The sequence below is a fragment of the Neofelis nebulosa genome, chromosome 9 (genome assembly GCF_028018385.1).
Source record: "Neofelis nebulosa isolate mNeoNeb1 chromosome 9, mNeoNeb1.pri, whole genome shotgun sequence".
In the NCBI taxonomy this organism is placed as follows: domain Eukaryota; kingdom Metazoa; phylum Chordata; class Mammalia; order Carnivora; family Felidae; genus Neofelis; species Neofelis nebulosa.
The window spans coordinates 115870820-115895293 of record NC_080790.1 but is presented as its reverse complement, the minus strand read 5'-3'; the positions used below and the strand labels follow the sequence as shown (position 1 = coordinate 115895293).

The 24474-nt window shown below is 43.1% G+C and overlaps 2 protein-coding genes across 5 annotated transcripts in view; one reads left to right on the top strand and one right to left on the bottom strand.

Moving 5' to 3' along the window:
• Positions 1-24474, top strand: part of CDK5RAP1 (CDK5 regulatory subunit associated protein 1) — a 230485-nt gene that overhangs the window by 172548 nt on the left and 33463 nt on the right. Inside the window, exons 17-22 of one of the 4 annotated variants that reach the window (XR_009248948.1) lie at positions 12137-12381; positions 13542-13687; positions 14549-14667; positions 14841-14975; positions 19465-19644; positions 22248-22400. The gene's annotated coding sequence lies outside the window, so the exon portion shown is untranslated. Of the gene's footprint in view, positions 1-12136; positions 12382-13541; positions 13688-14548; positions 14668-14840; positions 14976-19464; positions 19645-22247; positions 22401-24474 lie in introns of those variants that run through there. The other 3 variants (XR_009248946.1, XR_009248945.1, XR_009248947.1) reach the window with 3 other exon arrangements.
• On the bottom strand, positions 10504-19035 carry LOC131485632 (latherin-like). Its single transcript, XM_058685315.1, has 7 exons — positions 18936-19035; positions 17621-17750; positions 15662-15766; positions 14614-14763; positions 12396-12477; positions 11699-11762; positions 10504-10559 (listed from the first exon to the last, which is right to left on the bottom strand). Exons 1-7 carry the CDS (start codon positions 19033-19035, stop codon positions 10504-10506), a joined length of 687 nt encoding a protein of 228 aa, XP_058541298.1.

Here is a 24474-nt window from a genome sequence, read left to right as displayed (position 1 = left end):
GGAGGGGGTGTCCAGCATGACAAGGAGGCAGGAGTTTCCCCTGGTTGAACCAAGGGCCAAGCAGGCTTTTGCACGTGAGCGCCCTCCTATAGCTGGGTAAAGACATCCCCCTCCCTGCCAACTCCAGACTCCTCCCACAGCTGCTCTCTGGGCTCAAAGGCAGCTCCAGGTCCCCAGCCAAAGGCAGAATTCCTGAAACTCCAGGGGGCAGTAGAATGGGTGGAAGCAGAATGGTGGAAGTTTCCTGTACCTAACGAAGCAAGGTGGACTGGTTTGGTTTATTTTTGGGGAATCACTCTTCTGTGGAATGGAATTCACTGTTCATGTAGGCATTCATTTATTCCACTTTTTGTAGAAATATATATTTTTAACATTCATTGAGGTCTACGACTGGAACTTTAACCCAAAGACAAATTTACTTGAAAAGGATGTGGAAGGTAGGCAGGGAGTGTGGTGCCATCTGAATGGAACATCGGGGTTGCAAAAGGATGATGAGGATGTCTCTTCTGGGTTCTGGAGTGGTGAGAAGTAGGGAAGGTGGAAAAGCTGGCGTTTCTGGTGCATTGCAGTGCTTTTGAGAGGACAAATGAGACTTGTAAAAATGCAGATTCCTGGGCCACCCCTGAGCAATTGAGTCAGCCTCTGGAGGTGGGACCTGGGAATAAGCTTTTGGGAGATTCTGCTGTACATGGTGCCTGAGAACCACTGAGCTGAAATAAGAATGATGATGCCAGGTAACATTTGCTGAGAGCTGACTGTGCTCAAGGAGCAGTCGAAGTGCTTTCCTTTAATCGCTTCTTTAATCCCCCTCACAGCCCTCTGAGGTAGGTACTGTTGTGATTGGCCCTGCTTTGCAGAGGCACAGAGAAGTTGAGTCAGATCCCTGAAGTCACCAGCCAGGGCAGGTGGGGCTGGGGCAGGAGCGAGGCAACCAGACCCACAGAAGGGAGATCAGAGGAGCTTTCACTCATTCCTCCTGTGTCTCCCCCTCTCACACCCCACTCTGCTCCCCAACACGATCCCACGGCCCTCACAGGCATTGCAAGGAGAGGCAGGAGAAACAGCAGCAGACTCCTATTTTGCCCCTACTCTGCGCCAGGCTCTGCTCTAGGCTTTTGGTAGCTTAATCTCATGAATCCAATAGCCCTGGAGGGTTGTGTTGTTATTGCCCCACCTCCCAGATGCAGAGCCTGAGGCACAGAGAGATGGACTCACTTGCCCGGGGACACGCACTGGTGAGTGTGGAGCCAGGATTCAAAGCCAGGCTGTCTGGCTCTGTAGGCTCTGTCTCGTCTCTGATAAATTCGCCCACAGCCCTTGCCCTTCAGCCTGGTGAGCCTGCCCTGGTGAGCCTGTCTTGTCCAGTGGCATTTCCTCTGGCATTCTACAGAGGCCACAGACGACTCCCTGGGACACGCATGGCAACTGCCAAAGATTGCCAGTGAGCTGGAGTTGACCTACCAGGGGGAGTGAAGACTGCAGGTCTCACCAAAACCATGAAGGCTCTGAACCACTAGGGGGCAGGAACTGGCCCCGTGAAGCCCGGGGTCCTACCCAGTGGAGATGTTCTCAGGAGGAAAGGAGGGAGGCAGGCCATTCACAGTGACCAGCTATTCAGAGGCACGCCTGCCTTAAAAGTCAGCCAGTGGGGAGGAGGAAATGGGCTTCAGTCCTTCTTAAAGTGCACATCCAACCTCAGTATCCATTTAAGAAACTTGAACAGAAGGAGTGAACTAAAAACAAAGCAAGCAGAAGCAAGGAGGTGATAAAGGTTAGAATGGAAATTAATGAAATAAAAAAAAAACATTAGAGAAAATCAGTGAAATCAGAAGCTGTTTCTTCCAGAAGATTAATACAACTGATAAAACTCTAATCAGGTAGATTCGGAAAAAGACAGAGAAGATGCAAATGACCAGCATCAGGAATGAGAGGAATGACAGCATTCCAGACTTTACAGGTATTAAAAGGAAATAGGAAATATTATGAATAACTTTATCTCAACTGATATTACAACATTTGGAGATGTGAATTGTGAGAACAGCAAAGGAAATTGGAAAAGAGGGGGGCATATATTTCCTAGGGCTTTCCTGCAGTCCTGCTGGACCAGCTGACTGGGGTCTGGGGTCTCTTTGGACCAGTTGTGATGGAAGGCCAATCCTGTTTACTTTATACATCTCTGCATTGTGTGTTTTCATTTTCGTCTGTTTGTTTTTCCTTTTTTCCTCCATTCACCACACACTCACCACACCGAGCTCCTTGTGTTGAATGAAACCTCTGAGCCAAGATCAGTTGAATTTTTTTTTCTTGCTGCTTTTAGGAACTTTTTTTTTTTTTTTAAATAAATAGTGATACACTCTAGAGGGTTTATAAGAGGTTTTAGGTTTATACATACACACACATATATATGTATACATATATACACATACATATATATGTATACACACACACATATATAAGTATATATATATTTGGGTTCATTCAGGAAAACTGAACTTGGAAAAGCACAAACTACTAAAGCTTCTCAAGAAGAAATAAATATGGGAATGCAAGCTGGTGCAGCCACTCTGGAAAACAGTATGGAATTTCTCAAAAAACTAAAAATAGAACTACTCTACGACCCAGCAATTTCACTACTAGGCATTTATCCAAGGGATACAGGTGTGCTGTTTCAAAGGGACACATGCACCCCCATGTTTATAGCAGCACTATCAACAATAGCCAAAGAATGGAAAGAGCCCAAATGTCCATAGATGGATGAATAGATAAAGAAGATTGGCATATATATACAATGGAGTATTACTTGGTAACCAAAAAGAATGAAATCTTGCCATTTGCAACTACGTGGATGGAACTAGAGGGTATGCTGCTAAGCGGAATTAGAGAAAGACAAATATCATATGACTTCACTCATATGAGGACTTTAAGAGACAAACAGATTAACATAAGGGAAGGGAAACAAAAATAATATTAAAAACAGGGAGGGGGACAAAACAGAAGAGACTCATAAATCCGGAGAACAAACTGAGGGTTACTGGACAGGTTGTGGGAGGGGGGATGGGCTAAATGGGTAAGGGGTACTAAGGAATCTACTTCTGAAATCATTGTTGCACTATATGATAACTAATTTGCATGGAAATTTTAAAAAATAAAAAAATAAAACAAGTTAAAAAAAAAAAGAAAAAAGAAGAAGAAGAAATAAATAACCCGAGAAGCCCTGTATCTATTAAAGATATTGAATTTGTGGATAAAAACCTTAGGACACAGAAAACTCTAGGCCGAGATTGCTCCATACCAAACACCACATTATACCCAGCTATTCCAGAAAATTGAAGAGGAGGGCATACTTATTAAGTCCTTCTACGAAGGCAGCCTTACCCTAATACCAAACACAGACTAAGATCAATTCTACAGACCAACATTTGTTATGAACATAGAGACAGAAATCCTGAATAACATATTAGTGATTTCAACAGATTTAAATGTATAGAAAGGGTAATACATCATGACTATGTGGGGCTTTATCTCAAGAAATCAAGGTTGGTTTAACATTTGACAATCAATGTAATACATCATATTACAAACTTGATAGATCAGATTTCATGTAGTCAATGAAGGATATCTAAGGTTGCATGGTTATTTGATATCCCATGCTAAGGTATTCATCTCTACCAGGACTCAGTAGCAAGACAGGAGCTATTTTTCAAAGTTAAGGCAGTTATCTGCAGACTAGGATAGGGCATTTATCCAAAGCCCTAGAGATCTGTGCTGTGTTTCTCCTATTAGAGCTGCCAGTACATCCATAAACATCCTCACTTGCCATAGATACTTTGAAAGTATAATTGGTTCTGCCTAGGTCATAAGGACAAAGTGGTAGAGAAGTTTGCACTGCTTGCTGGAAAGCCTTTTCTTGCTCTGATTCCTACTCAGACTGGTCCCTTAAGAGTTACTCAGTAAATGCATCAGAATAATACTTTTAATTGTGGTATATATTACCTTAAAAGTTAAAAAAAAATTAAAATGGCCAGTGAAACTTTGTATCGTTTTGTAAGAATAAGCATTGCCATGGCACAACAATTTATTTTTAATCTTGGAAGGGATATCCTGGCATGCTCCAAACCATTGTACTTGCAGAAACTTCATCAAAGTGGTGGGAATGTGGGCTTTTATGAGATTGCATCTCATCTTCTTGCTTGTGTGTATTTTACTGATGCCTTTAAATTCTTGCTAATTCCTACTCCTCAAGTTTATCAGCATAATGTTAATAATGTATTGGACATATGTGATGCTCTGTGATGTCAATATGACCAAGATTTTTGTAAACTATATTATGGTAGAGAGCAGGATTGCTGAATAGCACTGAGAAAAACTATGAAGGTGTGCTGATAGCCCTGCCAGGTAGGGCAAGCCAATTCTGATGGCCCCTACATCTTGGAATAGAAGGAAAAATGTTTTCAAGGGCAACAGTGAATCCCAGGTGTCAGAGGCTGGATTGACTTTAAAGACAGTGAACAGTCTTGTTAAATGAGGATGGGATAAGTATTGTGAGTTTTTTTTTTTTTTTCTAGTGTGTCCAATTGGTTAGGCTACAGTCTCCAGTTATTTAATCAGATGCTAACCTAGGTGTTTCTCTGAAGGGAGTTTTCAGTCCATAATGAAATGACTTAATGTAAGGGAGAGTATCCTAGATAATGCAGGTAGGATTAATTCAGTTAGTTGAGAGGACTTAAAAGCAATGCTGAGGGCAGAGAAGGAGAAAGGGGGAGAGAGAGAGAGAGAGAAGAGGGAGGAGGAGGAGGAGGAAGGGAAAAAGAAGGAATATTTCCTGTGGGCAGCAGCTTCAGTGCTTGACTTTCCTTTCCTGAAAACTTGACCTATGGATTTTGGTCTGGCTTAGTCAACCCCCATACTCATGTAAGTCGATTCCTTCTCATCCCTCTCTTTGTCTCTCTCTCTCTGCATTAATCCTGATTGATACAAGTATCAGCATCTTTTTGACTCTCAAACTAAAATGATGGTCTCTGTCTCTCCAGTTCCCCAGTGGTGTAGTATTGCTTTGGTTTATTATCCTGTTACAAGAGAAAGCTCCAGGAGTTTCCACTTGGCCTTTCCTCTCCCGAAAGCTCTCCCTCCATGGATCACAGAGCCAAGTGGGGATTCTGCCAGTTGCTAATTATTTCTATTCCAATTAGACATTAAAGAATTGGAGAAATAATCACAGACTGGGTCTGTGTAATTATCAGGCCCATTCTGAATCAAACTTATGCCCAAACTCCACTTATCATTTGACAAACACAAACCTGCTTTGCTGGACCATAAAGGTATTTTGGGTTCCTGGAAAATAGCATAAATTCAGAGATCCAGTATCTCGTATCCCCAAAAGTTCCGGGTATTTTTCCCCAGTGCACTATGATTCTACTAAATGTCAACAGGCCAGTTTGGGAAATACTTGAAGGAAGATTTACAGCATATGCTGTGGCAATATTCCAGGATCCCTTGCCTCCCCTTCAATCAAGGGGTTCTTGATTCTGAACTGGCTTTTAACTGCAAATTGGGTGAAAGGCTCTGACTTTCAATTTTGGCAACCCAAGTCAAGTTTCTGGATTCCAAACCGGGAGATCCTCTTAATTAACATTTAGCAGGTGAACGATTTCCTTTCTAGGAAAACTGTGATCAATTAGCAATTGCCAAATATTCTGATTACCAATTCATCCTTGCTACCCATTACAATAAGCATGCCCTCTTGTTTCTGCCAGTTAAGCTCCACCACTTGCTCTCTGTTACTTGTATATCTCACTGTCCCCCATTGAAATCAGGGAATCCTTTTCAATGGCAGCATCTCCCAGATGTGGTGGCTCCCAGAAAACAGCCACCACAGATATTTTCAAGGACGTGGGTACCCTTAACTAATGTAATTTTCAATATCTTAGTGAAGAGATTGTCCTTTGGACCCTCTCAGGAGATGTAATTTGGGACATACGTGTTGGCAAAAGATCAATCCACTCCAACAGTCCAATCTCCCCGAGCCTTTAGATTAGTTACTTATATTGTACCTAGAAAGTTCTCAACCTTATTCAATGAAGGCCATTTTTTAAATGTTTTATTTTATAGTTGAGAGAGAGAGAGAGAGAGAGAGAGAGAGAATCAGAAGCAGACTCCAGGCTCCCAGCTGTCAGCACAGAGCCTGATGCGGGGCTTGAACTCATGAGCAGTGAGATTATGACCTGAGCCGAAGTCAGACACTAAATCAACTTAGCAACCTAGTCGCCCCGAATGAAGATCATTATTGAGTTCAATTTCCAATAACCAACACGGTAAACTATCAAAGCTATTTTTAACTATGTGATCTAATATTAGACCCGGAATCTTTGATAAAAGCACTCATCAATTAATTAGGAACAACCCAGTGTTATATTCTATCTTCCTTGGTCTAACATATTTAGAATCAATTGCTATACATATTCCTCATGTCTGCTGATATAAATTGGCAAAAATGTAATTATTTTGAGTATATAAGTTATTTTATCCTCTATTCTTGCTCCCCTGGAGCATGCTGAGGTTTGAACCTAGTTATGGGTCTAGTGACAACAAAGGGTGGTTGGGATGAGTTTTAAAGATCTTGGAGGAGAAACCCCATGGAACTGGGAAACAGACTTCTGAGGAAGGGACTCTTGTTGGCTGGTGCAGTATTATGAGGAACATAATAAAGCTGGTTTGGAAGCATTAAACAAACAAACAGACAGACAAACAACTTGTACACTGAATCCACCTTTCCCTGATTGGGTGAAAAACCATTGCTGGGTGATGGTTAGAGGAACAGGAAGCAAACAGAAGAGAGGAGATTTCTTTTCTCCTCTTTCAGCCTTGCAATCTCCCTCTAGTAAAGGATACTAATAAGGAGCAAGCCAGTAAAAAAGATAGGTGGTTTTCAGAGTCCCAGACCCAGCATTGCAAATCAGAGTACAGAAAGATAGATTTGTAACCAAGAGCTGAAAGCTTAATAAAAACACAATTTATTTAAGAGCAAATGATGTAATGTATGTACGCACAGTAGAGTGCCAGGCATGAATCAAGGTAGTGATAAGGGAAAAAAAAAAAAAAAAGGAGCAGAAGCAGGTGGGAAGTAGATTGGAGTGATCATCCAAAATTAATTTGTAATGACTTGAGGAACATGAACACTGAATAAGGGTTCACTGGTGTTGTCCATGAAGGAATTTATAAATGACCTAAAGTAAGTTATTTTGAGTTGGGGAAATAAGCCAGATTATCCAAAATTGAGCACTAGATAAAGTGAGAAGTTTGAAAGAATGAATAGCAATATGTCTCTTGAGAAGTTTGGTGATATAGGGAAGAAAAATGGAGTTACCAGGGCCAAGATATGTTTTCTTCCATAAGCCACAACTTTGTAGGTTGCCTGAAGGACTTACTGGATAAGACCAAAATTCTCACTTCACAGTGGAGAGATTGTGGCCCAAAAAGGGGAGCTACCTAAGGTCACAGAATCTTCCAGAAAACACCTCAGACAAGACAGGAAGACTTATTCCTTAGTTTTTGGGAATCTCCAGACCAGAGCGTTGAAGTATTTCTGATATAAAGATTAAATTAACCTAGGCATCCTCCTCCACTGTGCAAATTTTTGTCATCACGATCAGACCCACCACCATCTCTGGCTATCTGTGCCCCTGTCCACATTGCACTATGGAGGCAGGACGGCCCACAGCTCAGAGCTGCAAAAAAAATTTTTATTGTGAGATATTACAGGGAATCAGCACATGGATTCTGGTGAGAAGTTACAGGGAAATAGCCTCCATACCCAGAGAAGTAGGGATCCTTGAGTCCAGGGTGGGTAATGAAATTCCAGGTAGCAGCTGAATAATTAACATGAACATCTAGGATCATCGCCATACAGGTGATGGTCTGAAGTGTGGAGGATATTCCAAAGAGATCAGCAAGCAGTACCTGATTCTGTGTGAGATAATCAAGATATTAGTCAATTGCATACCTTCCTTTTTTTGAGAGAAGGGGAAGGGCAGAGGGAGAGGATCTCAAGCAGGGTCCTCGCTGTCAGCGCAGAGCCCCATGGGGGAGGTGGGTGGAGCTTGAACCCACTAACCATCAGATCATGACCTTAGCTGAAATCAAGAGTTGAATTCTTACTCTACTGAGCCACCCAGGCGCCTTTTTTCTACCCCCCTTTTAAGGAGGCTGTAAACCAGAGCTGAGAGCCTCTTCTCCCGGATCTCACTTCCCTCTGGTACTGCTGTCTACTCTCCATGGTGCTGAACCATATTCCAGTCTGGACATCCATCCACTGCCTATCCCTGGATAAAAAAATTTGCTGTGTTCCCTGTACTCTCTCTCGTCAGATAAGATGAATCTTCCTTCTCACCTTGCCTTACTTCATGACACAAGGATGTAATATATTGTCAGATGTCCTGCTTGATCAAAAGGTATATTTCTTACTTTTAATATTGACAGCATAGTCACATTTACAAAATACTTTCTAGGTTGAACCAAATATGTTGTCGACTGAATATAACATGGGGGCACAGTTGGAGCTGCTGTGTTAGATGGCAGCCTAGATGTTTTTGTGGGTACAAATGAAATGCTCTAGGCTTTTCAAAGTTTTGCAACTGGCAGCAAGTTAGTTAGAACTGCACTGCCCAATATGGCAGCCACTAGCCATACATGGATGTTGAGTACTTCAGTTGCAGCTAGTCCAAATTGAAATGTGTTATAATTATGAAATGCACACCAGATATCAAAGAATTAGCACAAAAAAGGAATGTAAAACATTTCATTAATAATAATCTGTTTCCTTTTCCTGTAAAAATTTCATCTCTAGAAAACTCTAAGCTACATGTGTGTTTTGTGTTATATTTCTATTTGGACAAGATTACTTTAGAATCTTACATAACTAAGCTATCAGCCCAAAGACATAGATTCCATTATGATATTGGCCATTCAGTTTTTTATGCCCCCTTTCATGGATTTCACCTTCTTCTCGGTGGCTCACTCCATCATGTGAACCTTCATTTTTAGAAAGCATATGTATAGTTCACTATACACTTCTCCTTGGCCCTCAGAGGAGGATGCCTCCATCCTCCATGACTCTTATGACCAGTCACCTAAAGCTTCTTCCCATTGTTTAGAGCATCAGGTTCTTTCCTACTCCTGTATATTTGCACATCATGTATCCTCTTCTTTTAATGCATTTTCCCATAAAAAAACTCTCAACCATTCTTCAACATCAAGTTTAAATGCTGTGTTCTCTGTGAAGTCTTCTTGGAAGTCCTCAGGCAGTGCTACTGGATCTTGCCTCCTTACTTCCAGAGAACTCCAACCAGAACACCTTACTGCATATGAAATTGCCTATTTATTTGTCTTATCCTTTACTAGACTTGGGACTCTTGAAGTCAGGGACAAGTCTAATTCATTTTTGTAATCCTGGCACCTGGGATAAAACAAGGAATAGAAAAAGTCCTTGCTGGGGTGCCTGGGTGACTCAGTCAGTTAAGCATCTGACTTCAGCTCGGATCATGATCTCATGGCTTGTGAGTTCAAGCCCCATGTTGGGCTTTGTGCTGACAGCTCAGAGCCTAGAGTCTGCTTCAGATTCTGTGTCTCCCTCTCTCTCTGTCCTTCCCCCACTCATGCTCTGTCTCTCTCTCTCCCTCAAAAATAAATAAGAATTAAAAAAAAGAAAAAGTCCTTGCTTTCATGAAATATATATTCTGGTAGTGGAGGCAGAAAAGAAACACATAATATAGTAAAAAGTCAGATAATAATGAATTTTATGAAGAAAAATAAGCAAGGAAGAGAGTGGCAGATATGCTTTTTTTTTTGAGAGATCTAAGAGGGTGATACTTGAGCAGAGTGTATTCAGCACAGAATAGTTGTAAATAAATACATGATGCATGAATAATAACATCTTCTTTTACAGAAACCTTGAAGGGTATCTTCTGTAACTGAGCCCCTTCCACATCTCAGCCACAGTGCTCCCCTTTCTTGCTTCCAAAAGGAAGACTCATTCCTGTCTCAGGGCTTTTGCACATGCTTATCTTCCTGTCTGTGATCTTGGCACAACTGGGTCTTGGCACAACTTCTGCCTTATCATTCAGGGCTCAGCTGAAAGATCTCAAAGAGCCCTCTGCCTGACTATACTCTCTTAATGTGATGCCTCCCTCTCTGCCCCCACCCATCACTCTCTCTCACACCCCACTTTGTTTTCTGCATAGTACCCACCACCCTCTGGAATTTAGCTGACTATACATTTATTTCTTAGTTCATTGTCAGCACACCCAACTAGGATACAAACTTCAGGAAAGCAGAGTCTTTGTGTTATTCATGGCCATATTCCTAGCAGTTAACACATAGTAGATGCTTAATTGAAATTTTATGAATGAACAAATGACATATTTATAATGACCCTAAAGGCCAAGTGTCATCACTAAGGAATGGAAATATGCTCTGATCTCTCACCAGATTGGTGCAAACATGGCTCCTTTACTTTGCGGATATTTCGACTGTGGCTTGGTACGTGCCGTGCTGCAGCAGCAGACCTAGAAGGCAAACAGATACCTTAGACAGTGGGAGTAAAGGAGGACCAGAGAGGCCAAAGGAGCTTTCTCCTGCTCCAAATGGGGGCAGAGCAGGGTCAGGGAATGAATCAAATGCTTGGAGTCACAAGGCTGGGCCTGGAGGCTATGCTTAGTTGCTGGTATCTCTGATCACCTCAGTGACAGTTCTGGACCTTGGTTTCCTCATCCGTAAATTGGGAACAGCTACTCCCTTCCAAACTAATAACTGAAGATCTGTACATTGAAATGAGATGGTGGGGGAAGTTGGCATTATAGCAGCTGGGTCCCCATTTGTCTGGTCACCTCTCCAGAATGCTAGCCCAATATCAGTATTGGTTGAGCTGCCCCACTCACATTTACTTTGGGTGAATCTGGGAACCAAACTTTGGGAGCTTTAATACTCATCCAGATTAACTGCCTCAAACTTCCTACTTCATAAATAGTGAGCTCCCTGTCAATGGAGGTATGTGAAGAGAGGCCAGAAAACCGCTTGTCAGGAGAGACATTTAAAGGAACTTTAGAAACTCCAGCATCTAGCACTTGGTAAGGACTAGTGAATCTTCAGTGAATGAAGGGGGAGTCCTTTCAACCCAGAAATTCTGTTGGTTTTCAGATTCCTGCTGGGGGCTTCAGCTGTCTGTTTTAGCTTCTGGCAGACATGGAAACTTTGGGTGCCTGGAGATAGAGACTATTGGAAGGAAGCAGTCTTTGGGTTGAAACCAGGTCAATTTTCTGCTCATAATGTAGCATCATCTAATCTAGGAGGAAAGTTAAGAGGAATCAGACAGCTTTTCTCCCCCAGAGTAGCTTCCATTTATATCTCATTTTCTCTAGGCTTTTGGGACCAGAATAGAATTGAAACCACCATGTTCTTGGCTAGCGGTGGAGCTTCAATCGCTAGTGAAGGCAAAGTGCTTAACCCTGGGAATAGCGCACAGGACTTCCTCAGTAAATGACAGCTGAGTTAATGAGGATTGTTATTAGTAGGGACCATTCTGCTTCATCAGGGATGGGATGTTTTGTCTGGGGGAAGGGTTAGGGGAGAGGAGATTAAAAGAGTGAAGGAGGGGTCTGAGCTTTCTCCTTGGGTGTTCCTATGTCTTCTCACCACCAGCACTTACTAATCAGTTGGTTAGTCACTTGCGGATTCAGGTTATAAAGCCATGAATTAATGAAGGGACACATCTGAAAGACAAAGAAATATGCAAGAGTCAGAAGGAGAACTCTACCAATGGTGGCTGAATATTCAGGGGGCAATCAAGGCAAACTCTCCTTCTAAGCCAACCTAGTCTAGAGAACGACCAGGTAGGGGAGTTTGGGCGACAGACTGCCTTGGGGTCACATGTCAGCTGAGCTATTTGGCAGCTATGTGACTTAGATTAGTCATTGGCCATCTCTGGAACTTTTTCTTAAATCTGGCAAATGGAAAGAATATTGTTATTTAGAGTATGAGACTGTTTGTAGGGTAAGAAAATTCATGTAAGATACTTAGCGCAGTGCCTGTGTGCTTAACGAATATTAGCTGTTAATTTTTATGATTACTTCTACTTATTTTACAGATAAGGAAACTGAGTCTTGAAGAGGCTTATCAACTTATCTCCAGTCGCACAGATGCTGATTTTGACTTGAAGAATTAACTAATATCCATAAAGCACTTCACCAGGGCTGGCTGCAGAATGGGAGCTTCATAAATGCCACTTCCTCTCTCCCTAACTCTCCTTCCTGGAAGATTTCCTTCCAGTTTATTAAGAAGACACAATCCGCCAAGCTCTGAGTCTCAGAGTCAAAAACTTAAGGAGTCTGGGTTTGTATACTTACTTTTGCTCCAAAATTATGGATTATCACGTTTCCCAGGGCTCTCTCTATGTTTTCCACAATAAAGTTTTTCATTGGGGTGATGCTAAATGAAGAATGAAAGTAGAGCAGATTAAATTCTCCAAAACCTTCCTTTCTTTTTTTAAGAAAGTATTTATTTATTTATTTATTTATTTATTTATTTATTTATTTATTTAGAGCGAGGGAGTGAGCCAATTGGGGAGGGACAGAGAGAGGGAGAGAGAGAATCCCAAGCAGGCTTCGTGCTGTCAGGCAGAACCTGATGCGAGGTTTGAACTCACGAACCATGAGATCATGACCTGAGCCAAAGTCAAGAGTCAGACACTTAACTGAGCGACCTAGACACCCCACCAAACCCTCCTTTCTTTACATCACTTATGTATTTAGTTGACCCCGCATTATTTAAACTCCTTGTTTCTATGGCGCTCCATACCTAGCCTTGCCCTTCTGCTCCAACCTACCTCTTAGGACTCCTTAAAATTAATCTTTTAATTTGTTTATTTTCTAATTTATTTATTATTTATTTTAGAGAAAGAGAGAGCACGAATAGGGGAGAGGGGCAGAGGGAGAGTGAGAGAGAGCAAGAGAGAATCTTAAGCAGGCTCCATGCTCAGCATGAAACCTGACATGGGGCTCAGTCCCACGATCCTGGTATCATGACCTGAGCCGAAATCAAGAGTTGGGCACTCAACTGACTCAGCCACCCAGGTGTCCCTGAAATTAATCTTTCAATTTAAATCACCTTTTCCTCATCATTGTTCCCCATCACCTTCCTCTCCTTGCCTATTTCATTCTTCTCTTCTGGAATGCTTTCAGCTTCTACCACCCTTTTAGATCCTGATCACTCTCTTTCTGGCACGCTTTCCCATTCTTCTGATTATCTATGTTCCAATAGAACTTATCTCCTTAGCCTGATAGTTATGCTTTAATGGAAGGAATAGTGTAATATCATTCTTCAGTTGGGGGAGATGAGACAAAATCAGGAAACAGCAGTGTAAATGTGTCTTCATGTTCCTGGCTCAGTTTGTAATCCTTACAAGTGAGGGTAAATCTCATTCTCAGGCAAAGTGTTTGTGTCTTTATTCTATAAAAAGCTTACATAAAAATCAGCTGATCTATCACTTCCAGCCTGAAGACTCAGATTTCCCTCAAAGGAAAAACTGGTTTTCTTCAACATATCAAAAGACATGGAGCCACACTGACAGAATTGGGCAGAATGGCTGTGAGTCAAGGACACTGTATCTGGAACAGAACAGGAGGACATTGCCAGACTTGTAAGGGCTCAGAAAAGATTCCACACTCAGATCTTTCTTAAAACAGTGAGCAACTGTGAAATGAATCAAAATAAAATTCATGAATGAAAAAGACACGGTGTACAATAGGTTGGTGATGACTATTGGATTCAGTTAATCATGGGGGGTATAGCTCAGTGGTAGAGCATTTGACTGCAGTTAATCATAGATGTGAGCCTAAATTTTTAAAAATCTTACAAAGAATATTGTAAAAAAGAGATTACAAATGTAGAAGGTAACTTAGTAAAAGGGCAAACCTCTGAAAACAGTTACTCTGAAGAGGAGAGGTCACAGACTAATACACAAATGATGACATCCTTGCTCTACTGATAGTCAAGAGAATGGCACCCATGGGATTTTCTGCTGAAATTTCCTACTGAAGAGAAAAGTTGTAAACATGAGAGTAATTGGTCCAGATTGGCTATAGGGTGAACGTGACCAATGCCAGCCAGAAACACCTCACTTCAGTTCTATTGGCGAGGTATTTGGTAAGTGATGTGGAATGCCTTAAAACTATTATATACCTTCAAATTTGAAAGTCATAAAACTGTTTATACCTTTTCAATCATTTCACGAATCTATAATTTCCTGGACTAAAAGTTCAGGATTATTTATAATAGCAAAAAATTCAGAAATAACCTAAATGTCAACCAGTAATCAAGTGAGCCTGCTTTGTTTGTCCTTGGTGCTATTATTCAGTGAACCTCTTTTCATGTCAGTGAAAATATTATTTTCATAATAAAAAAATTTTTAAATTCTATGAAGTTCTATTTGTAGGACATACATCCCCATATGAACAAAAGACTCATTTGGAAGGTATGCTTTGGTGTTGACGTGTTTCAGGTGAAGCCTCCTTGGGACTTCATCACAACCAGTTGGATGCAGAGAGAGAAAAATGGAGAACTCACAAATTTCCGGATTGGATCCATACAGTCTCAGGAACAATCCTGCAATGCCCAAAGGTGAGTTGGTATCTGTTGTCTACATCTTTCTCCAAGTAAAGTTGGACTTTCATATCTGTCCGTACATGGAATATGTAGGGATTAAAAGCTGGAAACCTGTGGGAGGGAAGTATTAAGGCTGGTGGGAGAGAACCTCAGAGCTTATTTTACTCCCATTTGTTTCTAAAATGAAGGTTCCCCTGGTTTGCACAGGACTCTCAAAATCACCCTGTTGAGATCATTTCCTCATCTTTCAAAAGAGATAATTCAGGACTGGAGAATGGGAATGGCTTTCTCCAAGTCGGCCATCCAGCCAGTGGATAAGCCAGGTAGGTCTGCATTCGGGGTGTGTACCTAATACCCACTATCTCTGGCTTGGGGGACAGTTAGAAAGGAAAAGGTTGATTGTAAGTATGGCATCTTATCAAAACTGAGAGACTGAATTTGGAAAGTACTCTTCTAGAAGTCACCAACTCCACTGCCTCCAGGACCAGGCTTGAGATGGAAATGAATCAGATAGAGCAGGGGCTGGTTTCACAGGGAGAGGCGACAGCTGTGGTGACCTGAGGAATGTCTGGTCTCTCTGAAGACACCAGTGCAGACCAAACAAAACACATCTGTGGACAATCTCTAGGCAATGGTGCCAAGGGGCATTGCCATCTAGAGCACATTCTGTGTTCTCGTCTTAAGTTGTATTCAGTCAGGGCTGAGTGGGCTCATGAAGTCCAAATAAATGAAGGTGGGGTTCTCTGGATAAAACAGGGAAAGGAATCTGCTCAACCTTCCCTGCTTTCCCTAGAGGGACCCCAGCTTGGAAGCATTCAGTTATTCTGCAGCCTCTAAATTCTACCCATAGAGTGACCCAGGCCTGGAGAGGGAGGGTGTTTTACCCCAAACACACAATGAGCCTTGCTAAGATTATACTGGACACCCTTTAGTTATGGCTGCTTCCCAAACCCCCACACATCTGTGCAAAAGTACAGAATTGAACCAGTGACTTGCAGCTGTTACTTACTTTATTTGTATGGAAAACGCCAATGGCATCCGTAAATCAATCCCCTTGAAGTCAGGGGAGGTCTCAATGAAGACCTGAAAAAGTCGAAGGTCTTTCATCTGTACCCTGTGTGAGAAAAGCAGGGAAGATTGTGGCTCTAGCCACTGGGGGCCCCACTTTGTGTAAAGGCAGGTCCCCTACAGAGCAGAGGCTGAATGTATGCAAAGATAGTTACTGACTCATTAATCATGTTATTTATTGTACAGCTGCCATGTGAGATAAGCACTGAGAATATAGCCCTGAACAAAAAAACCTCTTGCCTTAATGCATCACAGAATGGTCATCATGTCTAGCCCTTTGGCCGGCACCAAGCAGGCTGGAATATGAATAAAGTAGAATACTGAAAGCTATAGACAGCTCATGCTTGGGCAGAGTGTGTGTGTGTAAAACAATAAACCTTGTAAGTGAATGCATACAGAACGTGTCGGGTGATGGGTGCTGTGAAGAAAAAGCCTGGTGGGATCAGGTGAAGAGGGTAACACTGGGAATAGTGACATTTTAGAAAGAGTGTCAGGGAAGGCTTCTTACAGGAGGTGACACTAGGGCAGAGTCATGAATGAGTGAGGGTACAGGTAGATCATAAAGATGGCCAGAGGAAGAAAGGACCAGGGAGAAGACAAAGTGCATAGGCCCTGAGGATCAGCGACAGGCTCAGCATGGCAGGTGGCAGGTGGGCAGGGGGAAAGGGAGAGGGCAGTCAAGACCAGGTCACAGGGGGCCTTGTGGGACAATGGTAAGACTTTTGGGTTTGGTTCTAAGAGTAACTAGAAGACATTGGAGGGTTTGAGCAAGGGAGTTACAGTGTCTGGCCTACTTCTCAGAAAGATGCTTCTGGATACTGGTGGAAGGAATGGGGGAGGGTGCTTGAAGTGGAAACAGTGGAATCTGGGACCACAAGTCAGGGGAAGATGCTGGTGGTTCACACCAGATGAGGTGGAGAAAATGGTCAGACCCCTGGGTGTGTTTTGAAGGTAGAGCTGACAGAGTTTGCAGACAGGCTGCATGGGGGTGTGAGTGAAGAGAGGGGTGTTGGACGATGTCAGGAGTTTTGGCCAGAGCAGCAGGATGGATGGAGCTTCATTAGCTAAAATGGGCTGGGCTGGGGGCGCCTGGGTGGCTCAGTCGGTAGGGCGGCCGACTTTGGCTCAGGTCATGATCTCACGGTCCATGAGTTCGAGCCCCGTGTCGGGCTCTGTGCTGACAGCTCAGAGCCTGGAGCCTGTTTCAGATTCTGTGTCTCCCTCTCTCTCTGCCCCTCCCCCATTCATGCTCTGTCTCTCTCTGTCTCAAAAATAAATAAACGTTAAAAAAAAATTAAAAAATAAATAAATAAAATAAAAAAATAAAATGGGCTGGGCTGGAGGAGAAGCAGGCTGGGAGGCTGGGAATCATCAGTAGTTTTGAACGTGCTAAGACAAGGGACCTGCATCTTCTACACTCTGGTTGTCAGATAGCATTGATTACTATGATTACCACATCATTATTTGTAGAGGTTGTTGTAATTGGTTCTGCTGACTGGGGGCTTGCTGAGGACAGGGAGCTGTGTAAGCATGGTTCATGTGTTGTTTCATTTAATATTCACAACAGTCCTGTAGGGTTGGATGCTATAGTTCCCCATTAATAGGGGCAGAAGTTGAGACTCAGATAGGGGAAGACACTGGTGGTTCTCTCACAGCTGGTGAGCAGCCATTCTCTTCCCAGACAAAGAGATTGGACCCCTGTCTTTAGCACCTCCCTAGCTTCTGCCTCTGCTCCCAGTGGGAATTTCTCCCAACCAGGGGTTCTTAGTCCATTAGAGTTGGAAAGGCTGTTAGTTGATGGAAGGGGCTCTGTAGAGTCAAGAAAATGCCAGAAGGCTGCTAATAAACCAACAAATCAGGACAGTCTGGACATGGGGGTTTGTGATCAAAGGCCACTCACATAAAATTGGCTTCCCCATTGGTGAGCTGGTGGCCCAGGACAAGGCTGAAGATATCCTTCAATGGCCCCTGGAAGTCAATTGTCTGCAGGGTGGGAAGAAAGTTCATACCAAGGAGTCCTTGTGTCAAAGCTGAAAAACATATCCCCCCCCCCCCACCCCCCATTAGACATTTAGATGCCAAAGATTCTCGGACGCAACCTTGACCTCTGAGAATGTCCCACATGTGGTGCTTATTCTTCATTCACCTAGTTTCCCTGGTCTGCTTGGTGCCGGGCCAAGTTCCCAACACAATCATTCAGCAAATATTTTTAGAGGCCTACTATGTGCCAGGGCCATTCCAGGCTGTACCAGTGAGAATAGGCAGCATTCTTTGCCCTTGTGGAGCCAGCATTCTGGTGGGGATGAGGGGAGAGAGATGATAAAGTAGTGAATAAAGGGACATGTGTGAGTCAAGTGCAGATAAGTGCCATGAGGGGGCTGGGTTCAAAATATTCAACAACCAGTTGGGCATAGGCACCAACCAACCAGAGAGGACATCAACCATAGTCCTGTAGCCTGGTTCTGTGGCTCCCGGGCTATGCCAGGTGTTGACTCATTAGATTTTGGTTGGTGGAAGCCTGGAGTCCTGGGATTAAGGTAGGATGGTTGGGGTGATGAGAGGGGGCCACCTAGGGAATCTCTGAGCAGGGGCTACTTTCCAAGGAGCTTAGAAAAAATTTTTCAGTATTTTAACCACTGCAGCCATACTGTGCATTCTACTGAAGCTATTTCTGTCATGAGGGAAAAATAAAAGGCAGAGTGAGGAATTGAGAATATTGAGTGAGGGTGGTAATTCATGCAAGGAGGTCAAGAAATGTCTTCTGCAAATGCAACATTTTTAGCAGAGACTTGAAAGAAGGGAAGGGAGACTTGATGCCAGAAGAGTGTTCCAGGCAGAGGGACCAGCAAGTGCTAAGGTCCTGGGATGTGCTTTATGTGTGAAGGAGGCTACTGTGGCAGAAGGGGAGCCAGTGATTGGTGGCGGGGAGGGTGGTAGGAGAGGTGAACAGGAGCCAGTCCAGATAGGGCTGGGTCTTTTGATGGTGAGTTTTAATAGATAAATCAGGGCAAGGAGACAGGAAAGAGGGAATCTTGGGAACACAGGATTAAATATAGTAATGCGATGATCAGAGCAGCTAATGATTCATTATGTTAACTGTGTCCCAGACACTATGCTAATTAGAACTTAACCCACATTGGCTGACGGTCTAGAATTTTAGGAGAAGCCTATGGGTTTGATCAGTCCAGGTATGACCCAAGGCAAGACAATCTCACCATCAGTGATGTGGGAAGAAACTCTGGAGAGGACCTCTTGAGCAGAGGATGAAGCAAGCAGCCCACAGAGGAGAATGAAGAGGCTGGAGACCTTTAGCATCTTGGGTCAGGTACCTGTAGGGAAGCAGGCAGAGAGGGTCAGCTATGGGGTCATTCTCTGAGGGGGTCTCCCCAGAGCTTGGGTCTATGGTGGCTACAGAACTCATGTGGACCTACTTTACAGATGGGGCCAGTGAATTTCAGAGAGGAGACATGCTTTTCCCCATAGTATAGAGCAAGAAATGAAAGGTACAAGAGATGAAGTCAGCTCCCCAAGGCCAGTGGAGCTGGACATGCAGCTTTTCCTGCAGGGACACAGTCTTCCCCAGTAGACCTGCCCTCTGCCGCTGTGAGAGACTCCACAATGTTATAGTTGCAAGAACAGTCTCTGAAGCCCTCCACTCCTTACCAGGTGTGGGACTGTGGGATTTAGGGCAAGTTGCTTCACCACATGACATTGTATGGAGGGCATCTTATCCTCATTTTACAGGAGGCATTGGTGGTGATGTGCACTGGCTTCAGAGACAGACAGGCCTGGGATGGAATCCCAGCTCTGCCCCCTACTACTGGCTGGACAATCTGGGCAATGCAGAGTTTTGCCCAGATGAGGCAATTTCCTCATCTGGAAAATGTGGATGATACACACCCATACCTTCCTCTCAGCCTTGTCGTAAGTACTGAGCACAGCACTCTGCATATTGGAAGTGCTCCATAAATGGTCACCATTATGCTGACGAGTTTTATGATTATAATGATTCTCATTTGGGATTCAACTCTTCCTGAGTTGGCAGGAAACAATATGTTCGATGGCATGGACATGTCCCTCAGAGTATGGACATGTCTAGAGTATGTGGAGGGCGTGCTTCTGGGTTGGAACTTTCTGCTTATATGGCATGGGCCGGGATAGGTCTTCAGGACGTTGACACTTACTCACACCCCCTTATGGGTCAAAAACATTCATGCAAATGTTGATGGGACTTTTTGGGGCTTCAACCAAATGACAGTGCAAATGGCCCCTTTTGGGACCTGAGACTAACAGGCAGATGCTGGTAGGGCCCAATCCTCCCTTTAGACACCTGACAGATTCAGGAAAGAGTCTGAGCCCAGTTCTGGTTACCAATCCCATGTAAAGTAGCCCATTTGGTTTAATTTTAATTTTGATGATCTGTTTTCAGACCAGTAGAAAAATTAGAAAAAGATATATACAAAGAAAGAAAAAAGTAAATAAAAATAAATTCTCAGAGATTAAATTCTGTTTCTACTTTCAGAAGTTTTTCTTTACACATTTGCATGTACATACACGCACATACATTCATGTAACATTATGAAAAACCAAGATTGTCCTGCCATGCTTCTATAGAATCACTTGATCAAATAATGTCACATCATGACTGTCTTTCTACCTCCTTATCTGCAGAATATTCTAATGTATGGATTGACCAATGTTTATTTAATCAGTCTCCTCCTTTTGGCCATTTTTGTATTCAAATCCCAACAGCCCTGGGATGAACATACTTGGATTTTTTTTTTTTTTTTGGCTCACTTGCCATATTATATCCCATAAAACATTTTCTTGAAATAACCAATCTTGAAGTTGTTTTTGGAAGGTTGCAGCATTTCCTGTGTTGAACCTTCTCACCCTGAGCCTTAAATGGGTGGTTACAATGTTCCAGTGAGATATAAGGTCAAATTCTAGCTGCAGAGTTCTGGTTTTGGTCATGACAGAGTTACTAGACTAAACTTCCCAGTAAATCGAAACTATATAAGATAGAAATATATAAAACAGTGCTTTGAGGGTATCGATGAGAAATTACGCAGGTACAATATGAGAGCCTGTGATTCTTTAGAAAAGGGTGTCATTCAAGGTGAGCTCCACATTCACCCCAAATTCTGCTTAAGGTCATTTCCCAATTTGCCATATGGGGGAGAGGAGTCCAAACAAAAGGACCAGTCTTACTGGGCTGAGGAGGCAGAAGTTGGAGTAGGAGCTTTCAGAGTAGTTGGTACTTGAGGAACAAAATCCCACAGAGGGAGGTACCACAGGGAAAGAAACCTGAAATTGGTGCACAGATTTCCCTCAACTCACTGGACTTAAGCTCACCTGTGCAGTGTGACACTTGTGATATTATGATTTATAATAAGAAACAAATATTTGGTTTTTGTCCAGTTTCTGGCACAGAGCTCCTAAAACCTTTGGAATTTCCTAAGTAATGAGAGCAATAAAGGTGTCTTTTGTTGTGTTAATGAGGTGACTTTTGGAAAGCACCTAAGGATGTGGGCTGGTTGCCAGAGGAACCAGCCAGGTGATTAGAGGGTTGGACCTTTCAGTCTTCTGGGGAGAGGAAAGGGGCTGAAGATTGAGTTGAGTCATTAGTGACCAGTGATTTAATCAGTCATGCTTGTGTAATGAAACCTCCATAAAACCCCAAAAAGATGGGGTCCAGAGAGCTTCCAAGTTGGTGGACATGTGGAGATTCAAGGAGAGTGATGCAGCCAGAGAGAGCATGGAAGCTCCATGATTCTTTCCTCACACCTTGCCCTACGAATCTCTTTCGCCTGGCTATTCCTGAGTTGTATTCTTTTATAGCAAACCAGTAATCTAGGAGGTAAAATGTTCCTCTGAGTTCTGTGAGCCACTCTAGCAAAGTAATCAAACCCAGGGAAGGGGTTATGCGAACCTTTGACTTATAACCAGTTAATCAGAAACACAGGTAACCAACATGGACTTGCACGTGGCATATGAAGTGAGGGCAGTCTCATGGGACTGAGCTCTTAAGCTGCGGACTCTAATGCCATCTCTGGGTAGAGTGTGTCAGAATTGAGGTGAACTGTAGGACACTCAGCTAGTGTCAGAGAAATTTCTTGGTGGTGTGGGAGGAAAGGGAACATTTTTAAATATAGAAATGCATAAATGTGTATAAATGCACATTATATTTGGTGTGAAAATCATTAGACTTTGAGACATCAGCAGAAAATAGCAGCTGAAAGTTAAGAAGCTGAGCAGATTTCAGCACCTCCCCATGTGGTGCTGGGGAGACACTGGTTTGAATTCAAGCCTTATAAAGATGAAGTGCCCTTAATGGACACCTTGGTCTTTTAGTTAAGACTCAGAAGACAATTCTGCAGGAGAAAGGGACATGCCCTAGAAATAAAGGCTCCTCTGAAGAGTAAGAGCAAAATCAAAACATTTCCACCCTCATAAAACATAAATCTGAGCTTCAGCAGAATCAAAGCAATCCACTTATATTCTATCTCTTGACTATCTTCTTTCAGTTGGCTTTGGAAAAAGATGACATCGTTTATAACCTCTATAATTTGTATCATGATGTCCAGCATCTAATGAAAAATTACAAGGCATACACACATGCACAAAAGGACAAATGGACTGAAATCCAAGAAATTAAAATATACAATATAACAGACTCACACATCATTCAATTATTCAAATACTGAGCAGACAACAGGGCAAGCAGCCTATAGAGGATGAGAAGGATATCTGAGACTTTCAGCATCTTGGGGCAGTACCTGTGGGGATCCCAGGTAAGTAGAGTCAGTTTCAGGACCACTCTGATGCCCTGGGTCTCCGTCAGTTGAATCCTGATGGCTCTGCAGTAGGGGAGACTTTATAAATGGCGAATGGCCCCATTGCTGGGAAGACGTGGCACTAGGAAACTGATGAGAAGTCCTCAATCACACCACGTCCATCCAATACCTCCAAAGCAAACATTCCTGCATAGAAGTCCTAGAGGATTAAGGAGATAGGGACTCACTTAAGACATTTGATGGAAGTGTCAAAAACATATTTCAAACTGCACATCACGAATGTCAGCAAATGCAGAGGTGTAGAGAATTTTGGGAGCCCTGAGAGAGTCTGGAGGGTGCGTTCATGACTCTCACTCATGGCCCTATCCGCTGGTTTCCTCATTTGTGCCATGAGTGAGGTGGTCCTAAAGGACTGTGAAGGAGGAAGCCACTCAGTCTACTCTGAGTGGAGTCAAGGGGGGATGTATCCTGGCTTCAGTTCAGGGAGGCTTGAGTTTTAGCCTGGCTCTACCTATGCCTTGCTGTTTGATACTGGTCAGGCCTCATGCCCTTTCTTGGCCTCAGTTCCCCCATCTATTATGATTCCAGCACTGATAGGCAATTTTCACAAATGCTTGTGGAATCCTCATAGCAACCTTACCATGTAAAAACTGTTATTAGCCCCAGTTTACAGAAAAGGAAACCAAGACTCAAGAGAGGAAAATTTTGCCCAAGATCACAGAGCTAGTCTATAGTAGAATCAGGTTGTGAATGTAGTTCTGCCTTATGCCCAAGCTTGTAACTTTGAAACCACATCTCAAATTCCTCCTTTTAGAGCAGAGCTGAGGCCTTCTTATTGGGTAGGAGGAACAGTTCTCTGTTACACTGAGAAGGCTTGTTCCTCAAGGCCTGAAGGACAGATATGCTTCATCATTTGCTCCAAAAACTGGGACCCCACTCAAGCTTTAATTTCAAAAATATATTAAAACATATATTTCAGATTATTCACATGATCCCTGTTTACAAGGAAATGTTTGTTTGTTTATTTATTTATTTATTTATTTATTATTTTTTAATGTTTGTGGGGGGGGGGGGTAGGGACAGAAAGAGAGGGAGCCACAGAATCTGAAGCAGGCTCCAGGCTCTGAACTGTCAGTCAGCACAGAGCCCAATATGGGGCTTGAACTCACGAACTGCACGATCATGACCTGAGTCGAAGTCAGATGCTTAACTGGCTGAGCCACCCAGGTGCCCCACGAGGGAACATTTTTAAATATAGAAATGCATAAAGAAAACAATATCTCTATTTAGAGATAACCTCTACTAGCGCTTTGGCTCATTGCTCTCTAGTCTTCGTTCTGTGCAACTGGACGTACACATAGATATGGAGAATAACCAGCCAGCTAACCTCTTTGTGGCAGGTCTCCTTGAAGGGACAGCTGAACAGTACTTTCTTGTCTGCCACACTAAGTCATTTAACCATTCTGGCAAAGATCAGACAGTTCCACAAAGTCCAAGCTGTGGGGACCTTATGCTGATCTCTCGCCAACCATCCCTAAATGCAGCCTACGTCCAGTGCTGCCTACACATTGTTTCCCTGCTATGCCCTGCCCCTCCTACCTCAGGACCTTTGTTCGAACTATTCCTGTGTTCCTGGAAAGTAGCAAATACTCCACAGATCTGTGTGAAAAGAATGAATGAATTGAGGAGCCATTCTTTGAAGCCTTGTTCTAATCTCACTCACCCTTACCAAGAAGGTGTTACAGATTTCCCTGGTAGAACTTAATCTCTCTCTGGTTCCAAAGCTGGGACCATTTGTCCCCCTGTTCAGTTCCAAGTTTGAGGATTTCAGTTTCTGCTGCTAATGTGTCAGCTTTTAGGGGCTGTGTCTAAGTTCTTCTGCCTCCCTAGGCCTTGCACCACATGCTTTGCATACCTCACTCATTTCGTCCTCTCCAAACCCTGTGAGGGGTTGATG

What these genes read in the sequence shown, in the direction of transcription:
- LOC131485632 (XM_058685315.1), bottom strand. Translation starts at nt 19,035, where the DNA reads ATGCTAAAGGTCTCCAGCCTCTTCATTCTCCTCTGTGGGCTGCTTGCT. An exon ending in GCGTTTTCCATACAAATAAA is followed by an intron (nt 14,764 to 15,661) that starts GTAAGTAACAGC and finishes TCCCTCCCACAG; the next exon opens with GTTTCCAGCTTTTAATCCCT. An exon ending in TCCATAATTTTGGAGCAAAA is followed by an intron (nt 11,763 to 12,395) that starts GTAAGTATACAA and finishes TTTGTCTTTCAG; the next exon opens with ATGTGTCCCTTCATTAATTC.